General features: G+C 40.8%; 1 protein-coding gene across 1 annotated transcript in view; it reads left to right on the top strand.

Moving 5' to 3' along the window:
- The window catches only part of tbx5b (T-box transcription factor 5b), a 15,606-nt gene extending 2,521 nt beyond the window's left edge, over positions 1–13,085 (top strand). Inside the window, exons 5-9 of the mRNA XM_058070391.1 lie at positions 555–702; positions 2,185–2,337; positions 5,550–5,641; positions 8,443–8,705; positions 11,096–13,085. Of these exons, the coding sequence (XP_057926374.1) occupies positions 555–702; positions 2,185–2,337; positions 5,550–5,641; positions 8,443–8,705; positions 11,096–11,667 (1,228 nt within the window). The 3' untranslated portion in view covers positions 11,668–13,085. The remainder of the gene's footprint in view (positions 1–554; positions 703–2,184; positions 2,338–5,549; positions 5,642–8,442; positions 8,706–11,095) is intronic.
- The last annotated feature ends 293 nt before the right edge of the window (positions 13,086–13,378 follow it).

Genomic DNA, 13,378 nt, shown 5'->3' with positions numbered 1-13,378 from the left:
CTCACTTATGCAAATCATTGCCCATGATATGTGTATGTTTGTATGTGGGTGTGGGGTGGGGGTGTACTTCAAGCGCCGTGTAAAGAAGAGTTGAGTGATACTGCAACGATCAGATATCAAGTTACTACTGGCCCAGTGTTGCTGAGACTGATACCGTTACTATTAACTTGACGCTTTACAAACTCTTTAATTTAACTGTGTGATTTTGCTTTTAATTGGATCATATTTCTAACGCACAAGACAAAACATTAACAACGTTATTTGTGAAAACACAACAATCTAAGGCAATGTAACAATATCAAACAAGTAATACTATTAGTCTAATAATATGAACAACAAACAGCTCTCTTCACACTAGAATCGATTGCACACATGATAACACACTTGGAATCAATATGGTTACTGTTTGGATCGGATCACTACCGGGCCAGACAGACCTGCCAGTGTAGACTGGATGTTGATGAATGGATGCGATGCTCACGTGCTACATCCATATACAATATACAGTGTGTGTGTGTGTGTGTGTGTGTGTGTGTGTGTGTGTGTTTGTATAGGTCTGTAACGGGAAAGGCCGAACCGGCGATGCCGGGCAGACTCTACGTCCATCCGGACTCTCCCGCTACGGGGGCCCATTGGAGCCGCCAGCTGGTGTCTTTCCAGAAGCTCAAACTCACAAACAACCACCTGGACCCATTTGGACATGTGAGCATTGCTGCTTAATTGCAGGTTTTTAATCATATGCAATAGTACAGTATGTCATCGGTTTCAAACGGTACGGGTAATGTTTTCGGCTGGACCAATTGACCGTGATTTTAAATAAATAGCTGTGAGAGGTGTTTTTAGTTTTGCAAGAGTGATTGCACTGCTTTTAAAAGCTACAGACGTTCGACGCGGCTCGTTTTGTGGTGAATAGAAGTCAGCAGCCATCACAACAGAGCACAAATCATCGAGGGGCCACATGAGTGCACACCCTGGTTCCTTTGCAGCGTCCCGCTGCAGCGCCAATTAGGCTACCAGCAGCATGCCGACGTGCATTGTTTGAAACAAATACAAAACATCACATTTCCAGGCCCCTAAGTAATGATCCGCAAGACTTGTGAAGTCCATTAGTTGAGGCATGTCACCGGCGGACACGTCATTGCGATTAAACTGAGCCCCGTGGATTAAGGCGCGCACGGGCCCATTTACACGCGCACAAAAAGGCAAGCAATTCAAAGAAGATAAAAAAAAAACACGTGTGGGTTTTCCATTGTCATGGGAAGTCCGGGATGTTGTGTCAGGATGCTCACAGGTATTGCTCTTGTGCAACAGTGCATTGTACGGTCACATACTTTGGTAATAATCACCAATAATAATAAATGTGTCGTTGTGAGTTGAATAAAACTGTCAGTTGCGCTACTTACAACTGGAAATTAAAATTATGGGTGCATTTCTATTAATTTGAATAGAAAACGTTCATTTATGACATATTTCAAGACCACATTTCTTCATTTTGTCATAATTTAATAATAATTACAGCCAGCATTTCATTGGTCATAGTCTGAACTGAACCATATTATAATGTATTGAATGCACCTCTATTGTAGATTGGGTGATTTTGTGCAATGTGTCTGATTTCTTGTACAACCCAATGAGATCTGATTTGTATTAGAAAGTATGTCCTGGAGAGCGTACTAATGGTCAGTTTTGCTACAGAAGTCTTAATGGAAGAAAATGTTTAGTTTGCAGTGATGTAGAGCTGCACTCTGTCATACTGAGAGCCGAGGGGGAATTTTCTCCCATGGCACCTCCTTTGCCTAAATGAGCAAACAGTTTTCTAGGATGCAGTGTGCTTCTGCATCACTCCCAAGGACAATAATAAAGATACTGCTAAATTGTATACCTCGCTCGCATTGTCAATACAAAAATGTGAATGTAAAAAAAAAAAGGATAAATAGACAACCAGGTGTATTTACAACCAATACATGTACTTTAGATTGGGCCAAGTTCCTGTAAGACCAGCGGTATATACTATACAGACGACCCTGGACTGCAAAAAGAAGTCTCTGTTCATCTTGACTTCCCTCTCTTTGATCTTGCGTGTCATGAATCTCTTGTCATTCAAACTGAAGCCATTTTAGAAATGTGTTGCTGTAACACCACCGGTCACTCAACCCTCACCCTCTCAACCTCACCCCTGTGCAGATAATACTCAACTCCATGCACAAATACCAGCCTCGCCTCCATATTGTCAAGGCGGATGAGAACAATGGATTCGGCTCCAAAAATACAGCTTTCTGCACCCACGTCTTCTCCGAGACCGCCTTCATTGCTGTGACGTCCTACCAGAACCATAAGGTCAGTGCAGGGCACATTTTTGCATGCATACATGTATACGTTTTAGTGGGGAGGTGACGTCCTATAGGGTGCTTCTGGGTTTGGGAAAGGGAGGACCCTTAGCGGAGTTGGCAATGGAACATTTGACATCGTCACCAACCTGTATACTCAATGAGGACCAATACCACTGAAAACTCACAGTACTTTCTTCAGGCTGTTAATTACCAACATTTTATCTTTGCAATGTTGTACACTTGTTTTCCATGATGTGTAAGTTCCAAATCACGAAGAAGGTGTGTTTGAAAGCCTGGTGTCATGTTTGACACTCTTAAATCTCATCAACAGTCGGGTGTGGGATCGTCACAAGAACAGCAGTAAGAACAATAGACTTTATTATACATTATTAGACTTTATTAACACCTCTTTAATCAATAAAACTTAAAATGAACGCTCATAAGGCAACAGTAATACATATTGTAATCACCATTGACTCCGCTGACCACATGAATGACAGGTGAACACTACACACCAAACTCATCCTGTACTTTTATGACTGACTGTTTTACAAATACCTTTTGTCACTTTCAGGCCACCGTGCATAGCGACCTCTGGGGCTAAGTTAATATCCTGTAGCCGTGTACTTTTAACTGAACTTGGATGAAATTCTTAATACTGCAACACTGACTTCTATTATAAACTTACTAATTGAAAGTGACGATACTGCTAAGAAAGGAGCTGTACATGAGAAACACCATTGTAGTGCATTCTGCAACTCAAGGTTAAAGAAAATCCATTCCTCCATCCTTTTTCAATGCCGCTTATCCTCATTAGGGTCGCACGTGGTTAAAGAAAATATGTTTGAGAGTAATATTAAAATGTATTATAATTACTTGACATGCTGAGATTAACCCTCTGGATGTTGACTAATTTTACAATATTTATATGTACTGTTTATGCCCCAAAATGTAGTCCAAAAAGTCTTGAGTCTCATTTAAAAAAGTATTATTGCATCAAGTTTTAAGTAAAATCAGTTGTTGTTGTGTGTTTAAGATATCCATTCATTTAGAAACAAAATGTTGTTTTGCGCAATGCACTTTATGTAAAACTGTAATAATGAAACCGCGCCATAGTATGTTTTCATGTATTATATTAAGATCTGTGCTTTATCATTCATTGACGCCAGTGGAGTGCAGCAAGTCATCAGGTATGATGTACTGGTGCAGTATATACACATATGTATGTATACACCGTTGGGGTGTCCACATAAAATTTTCCCATCCTAATTTTTTCTGAAGATGAGCGGAAATAACATTCACTTTGCAGAGTTGCAAATTTGAAAACAACCTTAAAAAAAAGTGTGGACATCTATGTTCCACTGAAGACCTTCATTTGCATAATCTCCTAGCCTCTTGTCCAAACCTTAACCATTATGAGAGGGTTCACTGTTCTTGATCCAGTTAAACCTTAAGATGGAGTCTTGCCTAAAATGTTCTCACTCCAGATGTCTAGCTCTCTCTGAAGATCTCAATTACACACACAAACGGTTTGCTTTGTTTATATTATTTGTGTCCAAAAAGTCTATTCCGATCGCCTTTGTTTGTGTGTAATTACTCTGTTTTGGTGCACATATGTGAAAATAGATTTGCGTATGTGGGCGTGTGTCTGTCAATATGTGTGAGCCAGAATGCGTACGTGTGTGTGTGTGTGTGTGTGAGAGAGAGAGAGTGTCACTCAGTAAAGACCATGCATGTCACACTCCAAACACAGATCACTGAGGCTTCAAGCCCCTCTCCTCATTGCGTTCCACATGATTGCTGTGCCTGTCAGTCACATTTGATAGAAAATTCTAAACTCACAAATACAGTTTCAAAATAATTAATCCACTTTTCATCCAAAATTGCTTGCAATTGCACTTGAGAACTTCATTGTAAAAATTAAAGGGACATATTTACTCCATTATAGTGATACAAAAAAAGCAGTATCAACTCATATTCCAAGGTTGCCAGATACAATTTTAGTTGATGTTAATGTGTAGTGTTTATCATCCATATCATTTCCATGAGTACGTGTATGGTAAAATTGATTGTCAGATTGTGCAAGTGGCTAAAGATTACATTTAATTTATGTCAACAAAAAAATATACCACGACCACCACCGGCTCGCAAATGGTATAGTAGTATAAAAGTAGTAGTATAAAAAAAATTGTCACAATAACAAGTTAAACTGCATAACTTGGACAGAATAAAATAACACACACCTGTCTGGTATTCACATACATGTCGTAGGGTGTGCAGACGCACACACACACACACACACACACACACACACACACACACACACACACACACACACACACCAAAAGCAGTATCAGAGAGGTGACCAACAATTGATTCATGTTGTACATTCATTCACAACGGCCATGAGTGACTTAACCAAAGAGCCATCATTAGCTTAAAACAAAGATAACTAATGCGCATGCACGTGTTACGTGGGTTATACTTTACGTATTGAAAGCAGGAAAAGGATGTTGTAAAAGCAGGGGGCAGGATATAATTCTTGTAGCACATTCCAGTGCAGCCTGTTGCATACAGTCCCTTTTAAGGAACATCGTGGTTACACGTGTACGATTCAACACGTCCGAAAAGGAATAGCATGAAATGGAGCTTATTTTATTTGACGGTGTAAATATAATATGGTAACATGTTATTTGTGTTTGTGTAATAGCAATATTTTATTGATTTTGTTATGCATATTTTAATATATAGTAGCTCTGCTGAGCATGTGGTTGCTATCGGTATCTTCTCAGCTATCAGATCTGAGCTGGTGTTGAGTATTTAGCCCGCCTGCGTTCTCACACAGTCTGCTGCCAAACACACGCTTCCCTCCATGAGAAAAGTTCGAAACCCTAACATCAAAGCTCTGGACCTCTAAAAGCTTTGGCCTGAAAATGCTTAAACCTGGCGACTGTTTGGCTAAACAGTTTATTCAGTGTCAGCTGGCGAGAACACTGTCCTCTCCGTCAGGAACGTCAGCGGTTGAGGAATGTTGGCCAGGCAGAGCTTTAGCGGGGCAGCTTTTAACATCTACAGGGCCCCTGCTAATAATAAACCATCGACTTTCATTCGACGGAGAGAAGGTTTAAAAGGGTCTGGTGTGTCTGTGTGCATGTATGGTGCTGTGGATGTGCTTTGTCGGCACAGGTCTATAAAAGAGCCCCTTTGTTTTGTCCTCAGATTACTCAGTTAAAGATAGAGAACAATCCCTTTGCAAAGGGCTTCAGAGGCAGTGACGACAACGAGCTGCACCGCATGGCAAAATTGCAAGGGTGAGTACACTCGTGTATTTGTGTGTGTGCGCGCCTATGTCAGTCAATCAAATCAAGATCACTGTATTCAACCGTGCAATGCACTGCCCTCCCAGATATCCATATAATGAGGGTACTCTTGTAAATAGATTATTGTTAACATAGTAAGTGTGGACATTTGACAAGTGCAAGTCACTGTCACAGTCAACATGTCAATTCATGTCGAGTAAAAAAAAAACAAAAAAAGAAATTTCCATGGACAAACTGTCACCGTAAAAACCGCTTTGTGCACAACTCAACTCATTTAAGTGTGAAATAAATTAAAATTTACATGTTTTAACTTACTAGCGAAACCTCTGCCATTAAATGTTTTAATTATTCATAGTATAGTACTGTATATACAATGAATTATTAACCACTATTAATAGCAAAATGTAAAAACAAAACACTCAGGGGACTCTATATTACTCGCTCCAAATTAAAAAAAAAAATTCAAACCTCCAGCTTGCATATGTTACCAATAATGGTTTAAAAGAATAGATTGTACAAAAAAAAGTGTATATTTTTCACAATGACAAATTACACTGCATAGAAATTGACGTGAATCTTTGTTTGGCCTGAATAAAATAATTGGTGTTCATGGCTGTCACTCACGGTTTTACGTACATGTTCAGGGCACATGCACATGGGTCAGTTTCCCAAGAGGGGACCCAAAAGTGTGGTGCATTATATATATATATATATATATATATATATATATATATATATATATATATATATATATATATATATACACACACACACACATTTAATGATAGCTAACGTTAGTAGCTAAACATTGCCACATTGGTATATATTGGTCGCCCATTAACAACAAATGGCCATGTGTGTGTGATGTACTCAAAGGACGAAAAGGTAGACTGCAATGCCATTCATATGTTTGAATATTGGTGCCCTCTAGGCGGCTGTAGCAATGCAGTGCATTGCATAACAAAGACAAATACAAAGCAAAAGCAAATCGCACAGATCCTCATCTTGCATGACATTGGTTTGGACTCGGTTAGGAATTTTGTGAGGCTGTAAAGCCATATTTTTTCAGAAATGTTTTGTCTAATTCTCATTCCCCTCAGGGAGATTTCACTCAAAGTACCACTGTATTTGGCAAGTGATGAGTCAATCTGGCTATTCCAATCTAAGGATTTAAAAGGGAACAGCACTTTTTGGGAATTTTGCCCATCGTTCACAATCCTAATGTGAAACATGAACACATATTTCTTGCCCTTTTCTGTGCCTTATAACACGAGAAAACAAATTAATATGAGCTAGCTTACAATGCTGTCATTTGGACACATGTTTCGAATGCATCAAAACTTCTTTCTCTTCGAATTGATGCACATACTTATGCTAGTTCTGTCAACAACAGCATAGATACAGCAACAACACTAACGATATCTGCTCTTCTTGGGATGGCTGTGTCTTCCAGCACAAGACGTGTGCTCCAGTCCTCAATAATAATAATACCGGTTTAATATACAAGCAAGCTATGCAAATGGAACAGTGTTGGCATTTTTTGTGAGGTCTTTCGCCTCAAAGTGGGTATTTCCCATTGCTAGCTAGCTCATATTAACTTGTTTTTCTTGAAAATGCATACAGAGAAAGAGGGAAAGAAATATGTGTTCATGTTTGTGATAGACAGATGGGCATAATTCCAAAAAAGGACACTTCCCCTTTAAAGCCTTAATAAGACGTTAAAAACTGATGACTCACCCAATTTATAAAACATTTATAAACCCTTCATAAAGACACTCATATAAAACTTAACTCTTGAAAAAGGTAAATACAGCAAAAATAAATAATACCGAATAAAAGTAAAATAATAGTTGAGTGAGTTGTGTTAATAGGATGCACCATTCAATAGTCTTATAAATGTGGCTCCAAAGCTGCTTGGCTCTCTTTAACAGGTGTGCCTGAATAACACTATATGGGTATTCTCTGAAGGTCCTTTGTGTGAAAGGAAAACTAAACTATAAAACTATATTGTCCTCCTACTCCCTCCCAGTCTGTGATGATGTCGTACATAGGGAGCGCATATGCATGTTGGACTGAGCCAAATGGTTAAAAAAAAAAGAAAATATATAAACCGTTGTCACCTGAAGGGTGAGCTTGACCTAAAAGCTGGTCTACAGCGTGCAGCATTAACACAACATAACACAACACAAGCCCGGTGCAGTGATAGACACATGATACCACTCTACTGCTTGTGAATTGCACTGTCACTGCTCATTAGTTGCCTGTACACTGAGCTCATGACCATGATGGCGGCTGCTCTCCACATGTGAAAAGCAGTTTGGAGGATGTTATCGGACCAATAGGAGACCCTGTTACTGGAAGGAGGGAGAGGGGTGCTGTGCTGTTTTGTGATGTGCAGTCAGTGCACCACCCCCTTTTTGTTATTGTGCTGCACTGGTTTGGAGACGAGCCTATATCCGAAGTGACACATGGCTGGATGTTTATTTTTAGAACGGCAAATTATCTCACTGCGGCCCTGGCCGTGTTTGTGCGTGCATGTGTCTGCTTGTGCGTGTCAGTATCTCAGCGCCAGTCAGCGAGATGTGGCCCGCTGTCCCCTACATACCACAGAGTTCACCGAGAGGGCTGTGTTTACAGAGGGAGATCGGAGCTGAAAGGGATGTAGAGTGCCTAAGTAGACTTGAAAGAAAAGAGAGAGAGAGTGAGAATAACAGGAGCATGTATAACAGAACCAGGCAGAATCTTGGACAAATACCTGTAATCTAGTCAAAGATTTCTTTCTTCATTTTCAGTAAAGACTACCCCGTGGTCCCTCGCAGCACGGGCCGCCAGAGAACATGTCCCGCCAGGAGTCCCTTCAGCGGGGAGATGCAGGGTCTGAGGCGCTCACCCGACGTGGCCGGCTCTCCCTTTAACTGTGAGAACGGCCTGAGCAGCAGCAGCAGCAGCCCTCAGACGCTGCTTGGTGCTCCGCCCACTCAATACACTTTGTCTCATCCACATCCTCAGCACGTCCAGCAGCAGCCTCAACTTTATCACTGCACCAAGAGGAAAGGTAAGTGTGGCTGTACACTCAATAGCCTCAAAAATTAGCACAGTGGAATCTCGCCTTTTGCATGTAACGTATTTGTAGGATTCCTTTTTTGACAAAAATTATTGCAAAAATGGTGTATTTTTTGTACACAACCAAACAGTGCACCTAAAAAACTAGTCAGTGGAATTGAGTGTGCAAACAAAGCGCCCACACATTGGTGACTCAGTGGATGGGGGTTCTTTTAGAGTTGGGACACTATAGATAGATCACAGCCAGGGAATACTTGAATGAAAAACTCATATCTGTCCCATTTCTTTCTCTTAATAACCACAGGTATGAGGCATTCATGACCACTGTATCTTTCTGAGCGTTAGAAGAATCTGTGCTTGTTTTAAATTAAATATGGCAGCAAAAAAAAAGTTGCACAACTTTGATAAAGAATGTGAGAAACACTATTTGATTCAAAAAAGAAAAAGGTGGCAAAGTACACAGGTAGCGTCTCTTACAATGAGATAGTCATGTAAAAGTTCCACAATTAACACACATGGGAAGAGGGAAGGGGTTCATGGACAAACATTACAGAAAGTGAGCCGGGAAAGTGTATGCAATAATGATTGTACCTGCTACAGTCTAAAATAAAGTTCTAATTAGCAAGTATACTGGGTGTCCGGAACTGATTAATTGGATTTCCTTTAAAAAAAAAAGTTTTTTGTACATTTTGTTATTGTCTGACCTTTTGGAACAGATTAATGCTGAAAACTGAGGTTCCACCGTACATCACTGTAACCTTATTAATGCTTGGTACCCTCAAAAGTAGTGATTTATATTTTTTTAAGTCTTTAGAACAATGCTGTAAACTCTGTTTCAGAACATATCTGTACTTTTTTAGTCTTGATGGAAAAGTTACAAAGAATGGTGACCTATGAGTCCAGTAATTAGATGGAAAAGGTACAAAGAGGCGTGACCCATGAGTTGAGTAATTAGCCCTATTGGGATACATTAAGGACCGAAATTGAGTCATTCTGCAGTCTCAGACTTTTACAAGAAACATATGGGAGTACACGTGGATTTGCTTTTTATAGCGATTCTTTAAATATTTATTAGTAGTACAAGTAGGTGTTCCCACTTTTAAAACTAGACTAATAAAAATATTGAGACTCAATAATGTCATCGCCTGGCTCATTAACTTTCCATCTTATTGATCATCCATGTCTTTTCTTTGCTGGGTTATAAAAGCTAACACTAAATAACAACCAGAATTGTAATAGATGGGTAAAAAATAGGAATAATTTATAACTGGTGTTGATGTTGAGCATGCACTATACAAAACAGGTACAGGTGTTTCATCCCTTTTCTGTTTTGAAATATATATTTAATATATTATTCCCTAATTTTTTTTCGTACCTGTCTCAACCATGTCTAATAAGAATTTCTCAAAGATTCTCAACTAGACGCAAAAGTGGGTCGCAACTTAAAAATGATGTAATGACCCGATGTCCGTGAATGCACCCCAAGTTCATGTCTGTGCTGCCCCGAGGTGCATGCCATGTTTATGGGTGACTGTCAAGCTTGAGCAGGAGTGGAAGGATAATCAAGTGGGGACTTAACTTGCCTTCTCTCTGATACACAGTTGCAGATATCTGCTAGAGAAGAGCATGCCATAAAGAGAGAGAAAGCATCTCACTGTTGTTGCAAACAGTCCCTTTTAAATATAACATATTTGACACGTTGTAGTTGAAAATTGTCCACAGTTTGGGTCACTGCTTGTCATTGAGGGGTTATAGTGGGTGCCGCAGCCAAACCAGTTGAGAACAACTCTTCTTAAAAATGATGCCTTAGCCCTAAAAATAGAACAGGAACTTTGGAAATCCATTAACGATTGTGTTATGCCTTGTTGCTTTGCCTCTACTCATCAATATTCCCAGCAATAACCTTTAATATAAATAGGATCAGTATATTTTGGCTGTTCTCTTGCAGTCTACCTGTTCACTATAGCTCACTATAGTTACCATTTTGTAAGCAGTAGTCTTCTTAATTTATTTCAGACATGCATACATTAATGTATCTCACATATACACTTACAATACAATTCAAAGCATACAGTACAAGAGTTTCCTGAATTCAATAAAGTATAAGCCTGGCAAAGACTGTTTATATCTAAATTCCCCAACAAGACAAAGACCTTAGCTCAATGCCATCGACAGTGTGATCCTTGCAGTCCATTAGGATCATCTGACCAACATCAATCAACCACTCTTTATTTTTGTGCCACAGTAAATGTCAAGCTGCAGACTGAATGCAGTTTTATTTTATGTGCACATTTTGAGCTCAGCTCAGCAATAAAACATCCTTTAAAGTAGCGGTAACTTTCTCTGTGCTGATTTAAATGTCACAACATTTTCTCTATGCAGTGGAGGAGAAGTGCTCCCCAGGAACCCGCCAGCACCCATTCAAGAGAGTGTTCCCTGGTAGCTCACCCAGCCCTGGGGAGTCCTACTATCACGCCTCCTCCTTCGCACCTCCCCCACTGCCCACTCTGCCCAGCAACCCTGGCCTAAGCCTCACCGACGCCCCCTACAGCTCGGACATGAGCCAGCGCCAGGCGTGCATGTTTGCGGGCTCTGAGAACAGACTCAATGATCGCACCTGTGCGTCCTGGTCGTACACCTGCCCGCTGCCCTCCGCCATGACTCCAGTGGAGCCCTATCCACCTTACTCCCCCCATCCCCCCTACAACTCCAGCCCACAGGGCTCTCGGCTCAGCAACATAGCCCACCACAGCTCACCGCCGCTGGGTGAGCCCGTTTCTCACGACCTCTACCAGAGCCAGAGTGCAGAAAACATTCACAGCAGGCAGATCAGTCCCCCTCTCCACAGAGAGTATCCTCGCTTCACCCCCAACCTGTCCCCCCCGCTCTACAACTCATTAGAGACGCACACCCATATCAGGTGTGGTGTTCCTGAATGGAGCGCCGCCTCATAAAAGATGCTGCATTCCGCAGGGACTAATTGCATCACCTTTGTGTCATCATGTGCTGTGTGAAGTCGTCCAATGTGTTCCTCCCCTGTGCTGGATGGAGCAGTGCGTCATTAAAAACTGGGCTAGGATGTTCAAACTCAACAAAGGTCCAGACGTTGAACAAAGCCTCACATTTGAGCAGCACACGGAACATCAAAGTTTTGTTTTATTGTCTTTCTGTAACCCAAAGACTGATGTCAACCAAATGTTTGCACTGTGAGACCCGTTTAAGACCAAACCCTGAACGGAACCAGGCTGTTTTTCCCTCTACTTTGCGTCATTGTGAAAGATGTAAATTGTGACCCACTGTCAGACATTTATGGACCACAATAATCTCCCAGCAAAAGCCAAAGGGGGAGCTTTTTTATCTCTTTAGTGGAGCAAAGTACACGCTACGTGCTCGGCCCTCATGACGCATAAAAGGCATAAGTTCTGTGTGTGTGTGTTGCTATGTAAAGGCAGCGTCAGCTTGGCTCAAGAACATTAAGAGCTCATTTGCAATGAGACAGACAGTAGTAGCCGTAGGCGCATCACCGCTGAGATAAACAGTTTGTTTAGATCGTGCTACAGGCTGAGGGACCTGTAAACACACATTCCACTGCATTCTGGGTAAATGCACATCTCAACATCACGCATCTGTCTCCGTCACACACCCCAGCCAACCAATCATCTGGAGAGCCAGCTCCGCCCTCGTCCCAAGCTGCCCAGTCAGAACTAGAGTGTGGTGAGTTCATGACAAATGTGCGTGTTTTGGTCTGTTTTTGCTTGTTTCTGAATAAGTCTTTGTCAAAAGTTGACCGTTGACTTGTGAGAGCTGCAAACACAATGTGGAAACATTGTGCTGTAAATGAGATATTTGATCCACTCAGGTAAATCTAAGTTTATTATTAGTCTGTTATTCGGAAACCTAATGGGCCCTTGTTATTTCCACATATAGTGTAGTTCTAGAGGAAAGCCATTTCCCTTCACATCTGGATATTATTATGGACTGTAAAAGACAACTGTGGCTCTGTGGAAAATTGAAGCAAGTCAAGATTTTTATTTTTTTGTAGCTGTTTTCTTACATTTCCACCCTGGTTTTATATGCAGTAACATGAGAAGGTGCTCAGTTTGTGTAGAGCAAATACTCATCTTTCCTTAATGTGTGTGTGTGTGTGTGTGTGTGTGTGTGTGTGTGTGTGTGAAATGGTGCGAAAGGTGTTTTATATTATTTATTATTCTTGATTTGTTGTCATTCTTGTGAAACAAGATGCTGTTGTGCAGAGATATTACTTCAAAAGCTGGGTTCACCCTCTATTTCCACGTGGTGTTAAATAGGTGTGGTACAAGTGTATGTTTAATTGGATTCAAATTTCTATACAGAACTGAATAAAGTTTTTCAGAATTTTGGTAGCAGTTGGTTGCATTTTTCTTCTTTTTAATTAGCTAACGTGTGCAAAGTTTTGAGAGGTTTTATAGTGGACCCTCTAAACCAGGGGTCAGCGATACACCCTGGACTGGTCGCCAGCCAATCCCAGGGCACATATAGACAAGAAATAACACCCTTTAGACTTCTATTATTCTTTGTTTACGACACATTGCTCAACTAATGAGCAGGCTATGAAATCACTACAGGGACATGAGACAGCCACCGCTAGCATAGCAAGCTAGGGACCTAACTAGTTAGCCTCTGCAA

Source organism: Doryrhamphus excisus, chromosome 4 (assembly GCF_030265055.1).
Source record: "Doryrhamphus excisus isolate RoL2022-K1 chromosome 4, RoL_Dexc_1.0, whole genome shotgun sequence".
Taxonomy (NCBI): domain Eukaryota; kingdom Metazoa; phylum Chordata; class Actinopteri; order Syngnathiformes; family Syngnathidae; genus Doryrhamphus; species Doryrhamphus excisus.
This window is presented reverse-complemented; position numbering and strand designations above follow the sequence as displayed.